General features: G+C 48.0%; 1 protein-coding gene across 1 annotated transcript; it reads right to left on the bottom strand.

The window, feature by feature from the left end:
• Positions 1 to 274: 274 nt before the first annotated feature.
• CCL26 (C-C motif chemokine ligand 26) lies at positions 275 to 5,171 on the bottom strand. Its single transcript, XM_065920389.1, has 3 exons — positions 4,961 to 5,171; positions 4,744 to 4,858; positions 275 to 758 (listed from the first exon to the last, which is right to left on the bottom strand). Exons 1-3 carry the CDS (start codon positions 5,031 to 5,033, stop codon positions 662 to 664), a joined length of 285 nt encoding a protein of 94 aa, XP_065776461.1. The 5' UTR covers positions 5,034 to 5,171; the 3' UTR covers positions 275 to 661.
• Positions 5,172 to 6,459: the final 1,288 nt, after the last annotated feature.

The raw sequence follows: 6,459 nt of genomic DNA on the forward strand, positions 1-6,459 counted from the left end.
TGCAGCCCACCAGGCTCCTCTGTCCAGGGGATTTCCCAGACAAGAATACTGGAGTAGATGGCCATTTCCCTCTCCAGGGGATCTTCCCTACCCAGGGATCGAACCCACATCTCCTGCATTGGGGCAGATTCTTCAGTGCTGAGCCACCAGGGAAGCGTATTAATTATTACCTATGAGAAAACCGTGCCCAGTATGGATGTACTTCATTTATCCTGCAAAAACAGGCCACGAGGTATTGTACAGAGTTTAATTTTCCATATAACATAAACTTATCTCTCTATATAATGTTAAAATATTTCATGGGCATTTTGCCAAAATAGATTAACATTGTCCCTGCTTTTTCTTTTTCTTTTTCCACACACAAAAACATAAGACAGAATTCAATACCATGGTCCGATCAGGGACTGGGGACTTGCCAGGCAGTCAGCTGCAAATACTGACTCCTTTATTTTCTTTGAAGAAAATTCAGCTTTTAATTGAATAAGAAAGTTTATTGAGCAAATCAAATCTTTTTAAAATGATTGGTTGAAAACTCTCCTCTCCTCCCTACCAGACCCATGGAGCCTTCTGTTGGGGAAATTCTTCAGGCTCCACCAAAGGACAACAGAGCGAAGTGCAGAGCCGGATCCAGGAGTCTTGGACTGAAAATTCAGCAGTCAGGTCACAGTTGTTGCTGGGCTTTGAGTAATGAAATGTATTTTTGCACCCATGCTTCCTTCGGCTGAGCACACACTTTCTGCCTTCTCTTGGTGGTGAATCTGTGGGAAAAGAGATGCTGAGAGTCAATACTAAGAACTTTGGCCTCCTGGAAAAGGATGGACTTGAGGGGCAGCCCCTCCCCACCCCACCCAACTGATCTCCTGATTGCACCCCCTTTGCTGCACCCCCCCGTCCCTCTTCCATCTTCCTTCTTTCTGGCTGCATTGGGTCGAGTCTTTATTGCAGCATGTGGGCCCATGTTGTGGTGTTCCAGCTCCAGCTCAGGCTCCAGAGTGTGGGCTCTCAGCTGCCCCGAGGCCTGTGGGATCTTCATTCCCTGACCAGGGATCAAACCCACGTCCCTTGCATTGGCAGGCACATTCTTAACCACTGGACCACCAGGGAAGCCTCCCAGCTCGCTCTTTCAGCCCCTCCCCTCCCTCCTCTCCCCTAGCCTGTTTTCCATGGAAACCTCGCTTCCTGGCCTACGTTTGTCAGGAAACAGGTCCCAACAGTTCTGGTCTGAAGCAGGTAACCTGCGCCGTGCCTCTAAATTCTTCCATTTTAATATAACAGCTTTATTGGGATGTAATTCTCACACCATATAATTGGCCCACTTAAAATGTTTAGTTAGAATTCAGGGGTTTTCATATATCCATAGATGATACAGCCATCACCATGATCAATTTTAGAATATTTGCATCACTGCACAAAAGAACCTTATATGCATGGAGTCACTTATTTCTTAATCATGTTATTGTGGGTTGTTTGCCACAGTTGTTCATGTGGAGAAGATTCCTGTGTTCCTTACCGCACTGTGAGCTCCTTAAGACCGGGGGTTGTGGGGCTTCCCTGGTGGTCCAGTGGCTAAGATTCTGCACTCCCCATGCCGGGGGTGCCTGGGTTCAATCCCTGGTCAGGGAACTAGATCCCACATGCTGCAAATAAAAACTGGGGCAGCCAAATAAATAAATATGAAAAAAAAAAAGACTGGGGGTTGTGGCTGATATCCCTGAATGGTTTCCAGCCTTTGCTCCTTGAGAGCATTCAGAAGTGACAAGAGCCTAAGTCAAGGGTGGTCTAACCTGGAGCACTGTGTACTTACTGTGTTCCTGCCCTGGCACGTGCAGGGGAGAAGAGCCCAAAGGATGGGAAAATAAGGGAGGAAAAGGACTCCGTGGATGATCAAACATCCATTTGACATTGTTCCCATTAAGAAATGGGGGTCTATGTCTCCTCCCCTTGAATTTAGGCTAGTCTTACGGGACTGGTTGACCAATAGGAATGGCAGAAGTGATGCTATGTGACTTGGTAGCTAGGTCATAGAAGGTTGTAGAACTTCTGCCTGGTTCATTGAGCACTCACGCAAGAGCTTTGGACCTCCTTGTAAGGAGTCCTGCCACCCCAGGTCACCACACCATGGGGAGGCCCAAACTAGCCCAACAGAGATCACACAGAGATACCCTGGAAACAGAGAGATGCCTCCAGCCCCCCAAGCTGATCCAGCTCCAGCACCGCCAGTCTGCTGCTATTTAGTCACTGGGTTCTATCCAGCTCTTTTGTGACCCTGTGGACCACAGCCGGCCAGTCTCCTCTGTCTGTGAAATTTTCCAGGCAAGAATACTGGAGTGGGTTGCCATTTCCTTCTCCAGGGGATCTTTCTGACCCAGGGATCGAACCCGCATCTCCTGCATGTGTCTCCTGCATTGCAGGTGAATTCTTTACTGGTGAGACACCAGTGAAGCCACCATCTGTCCACAACCACATAAGAGATATCAAGCCAGAGCCTCGCAGCTAAGCCCTTCTGGAATTCCTGACCCATGGAAACCATGAGAGATAAGAAGATTATCACTGTTGGATTAAGCCACTAGACTTTGAGTGATTTGTTATGCAGCAACAGATGGCTGATCTAGACCCCTCACCTTCCTTTTACAAATGACTTGTGTCCAAGGTCACACAACTTGTGACAGAGCCACTGCTTTGAGCTTAGCCTGGGGCCTTTTGCCAGTTGTTGGTTAAGTGTTAATGTCTGTAAAGCTCCAAAAAGTCAATCAAGACACAAAGGAGAAGACCCAGGGAGCGCATTCTGAGCCCAGGAGCATCCCCCTCCATACCTGGGCACTGGGGTGCCTCTTGCCTGCCCTTAACTGTGACAATATTTGGGTTTGTCCTTGGAGCCTGTCATCTACCTTCCTGCACATCCTCTCATGCTCAGGAACCCCAAGTCCTGGAGAGGAACCCCGAGTCCTGGAGAGCAGTGGCAGCCCCTATTTGTGTATTTACACTTAAAGATTGCTTTCATTACCCACTCCAGCATTCTTGCCTGGAGAATTCCATGGACAGAGGAGCCTGGGGGGCTACAGTCCATGGGGTCACCAAGAGTTGGGCACAACTGAGGCAAGTTAGCATCGCTTCCATTTGCTGAACGTTTCCTGTGTGCAGGCTCAGCTTTGCATATGTTAGCCTCATTTAGTCCTTCCAGGGACCCTTCCCGGTATTCATCATCTCTCCTGCTACCGATGAGCTTGGCATGACCTGCCTCTTGCCCACCTGTCTGCCTTGTCAGAAATTTGTTCACTCTTCTCCCATCCACCATGCTCCTGCCAGCCCCCCTCACCTGGGCCACTCCCACTTATCCTTGGGGGTTCTCAGCGTAAATGTCACTTCCTCCAGGAAACCCTCCCAATGCTAAGTGAGGTCCTCCTGTGACTATGATGAAGGGTACCCAAATATGCTGCCCCCAACTATGCCACTTTGACAAAAGGATTATTTTGAGCTAAAGACACTAAAAAACTCAAACAACAACCAAAAAAAACCCAAAACAAAACAAAAAACCCAAACACCAGCAAGTGCAAGAAGGGCATTCTGACCTCCCCTTTGCCTCCTGAAAGCAGGAGATAAAACTCCCATGTGAAAAATGTCCTCCTTGTGCCTGGAGGGAAAATTATTCTTAACGTCAGAGATAGTCAAGGCCAAGAAAACTCTGTACAAACAAACATTATTTAGATAACCCTTATCAGTCTTTAGCTTTCTTCACCCCCATATATTTTAATTACTTTTCCACAATTCCCTCTTTGTTCAAAAGCAAGTAGGCTTTGGACAAAAGCATGTAGATTTTGCTACTTCCTTGGGTCTTCATCTTCCTGTGGGGGCTCCGTGTGCATGAAAAAATCTGTATGCTTTTCTCCTGTTAATCTGTTTTATGTCCATTTAATTCTCAGGCTCAGCCAGAGCCCCTAGGAGGGTAGAGTAAGGTTTTACCTCCCCTCCAATGACATGCTCCCTCCCGCTCTTTTCTCCTGCTGTCCTTTTCAAGCACTCATACAATTGAGATTATCTATTTTGTGCAAGTGTCTTTTAATGCCCTCTTTCTTATGCTAGACGTAAGATCTAGGCAGGCATGCTAAGTTGCTTCAGTCATGGGACCCTGTGGACTGTAGCTCTCCAGGCTCCTCTGTCCACGGGGATTCTCCAGGCAAGAATACTGGAGTGGGTTGCCATGCCCTCCTCCAGGGGGTCTTCCCAACCCAGGGATCAAACCCACATTCTTCCTCATTGGCAGGTGGTTCTTTACAGCTAGTGTCACCTGGGTCTATAAGGGCTGTTTATACTTTTTTTTTTTTTAATATTTTATTTATTTGGCTGCGCCTGGCCTTAGTTGCAACATGCAGAATCTTTAGTTGCAGTATATGAACTCATAGTTGCTGCATGTGGGATCTAGTTCCCTGACCACGGATTGAATCCATGCCCCCTGCATTAGGAGCTCAGAGTCCTAGCCACTGGACCACCAGGGAAATCCCTGTTTATTCTTTTATACCCAGCACTTAGCACAGTGCCTGGCAGATCCCCAGATCATGGGCTGCAAGTCAGGAAATCTAGCTCAGGGTCACGCTTGTTAATGCCCGAGGTTAAGCAATAACCAACTGACCAGGTTTCCAGCCTGAGGTTCATCCTGGCCCTGGGGTCGGCGAGGGGGTCTGCTCAGCACCCCTCTAACTACATAACTGATAAGGGATCCCAAAAACCCAAAGGAGAAATACTCACATCACAGCCTTCTGGGAGCAGCTGTCCCTGGTGAATTCATAGCTATGCACCCACTTCCAGGGAAGGGGTTTTTGGCTGTATTGGAAACAGCAGAACTTGGCCACATCACTGCCACCTTAGAGGAAAAAAAAAAAAGAGAGAGAGAGGAAGGATCTTGGAGCTGGCCCTTTGCTTCCACCCCTGGTCAGCCCGGGAAGGAAGTGGGGCAGCTCCGTACGTGTGGTATCTCCAAGATCGACACTCAGGATAAGAACCAGGAAAAGAAGGGAAGCCACAGGGAAGTTCTTCATCGTGCTGCAAGCTGGGTCCTTCAGAGCCTTCCTTCTAATTCCTCTGACTTGTCAGGAACCCTCTTATGTGGGGCTGAGCCGACCCTGAAGATAGTTCCAGAGAATTTTATGGTTGAGCACAGAAGCAGTTCTCTTGACCCTTCAGCGGGAAGCAAGCTTTTATCTGCGAAAAGGAGACTGGAAAGTCAGGAGGTGTCGTGGGAGGGGAGGAGCCAGCACACCCTAAGAGTCTCTCAGCCAGGGGAATGGTTTGAGCCAACACTGATTATTTTAGAAGCAAAAACAGAGGAAATGAAATAAGAATTCTAGTGAATTGACCTCAAATGCTTTTTATAAATCAGTGATTGTTCCAGAGAGATGTCTGGTTCTTGGCCAAAGCTTTTATGGTTTCCGAAGCATTGATTGTTCTCAAGGAGGTCTGGATAGTCTCAGGAGAGGACCATAGAGCAGCGTGACCACACAAAGGATGTTCAAGAATGATGCTCCAGGTATGTGCCTTTCCTAGCATCCCAGTGCTGCGCATCTCAAAGTCTGTTAGAACACCACAACCATCTGGAATGTTGAAATAATCCCCACTGGCCAGTGATTTAGCGAATTATGCCTGCACAGTAAAGCCTCTATAAACATCCCCAAAGAGGACGTCCCTGTGGTCCAGTGGTTAAGAATCTGACTGCCAATGCAGGGGACATAGGTTCGATCCCTGCTTCTGGAAGATTCCACATGTTGTGGGGCAGCTAAGCCCATGGACCACAACTACCAAGCCTGTGCTCTAGAGCCCAGGAACCACAACTCCTGAGCTCATGTGCTGCAACTAGTGAAACCTGCGAGCTCTAGAGCCTGTGCTCCACAACAAGAGAAGCCACACACCACAACTAGAGAGTAGCCCCTGCTCATGCATATACAGAAAAGCCCAAGCAGCAGTGAAGACTCAGAGCAGCCAAAAAGAAAATAATAATTTAAAAAGAGGCAGTCAAAGGAAGGAGGTGGGGTGGGTCTGTCTTGGGAAGACCTCATAGGGTCCTGTCCAGTTACAAGGTGGTGGCCTGGGCTTGTGGTGGGCGTCTGAACTGTGGGTGAAATCTTGCAGGACTGAGCCCTTAGCCTGTGGGATCTGAAACGATCTCCAAGTAGACAGGGTCAGAACTGAGTAAATTGTAGGATACTCAGCTGGTGTCTGAGAATTGCTGAGTGCGAAGAAAACCCTCCCACATCTTCATCAGAAGTAAAGAATGTAGGGTACAGTGTTTCACTGAGTAGACAGGAAACAAAGATTCTTTCCCCCCCTCTCAGCTCTAAAGCCAATGATTGGTATCCTGTTAGGAAGTTCCATGTGAAGAAGTAGAGAGAGACACAGGGAAGATCATGTGAGGACAAAGACAAAAATTGGAATGATGCCATTACAAGCCCAGGAACACCCAGGATTTTC

Source organism: Muntiacus reevesi, chromosome 2 (genome assembly GCF_963930625.1).
Source record: "Muntiacus reevesi chromosome 2, mMunRee1.1, whole genome shotgun sequence".
In the NCBI taxonomy this organism is placed as follows: Eukaryota; Metazoa; Chordata; class Mammalia; order Artiodactyla; family Cervidae; genus Muntiacus; species Muntiacus reevesi.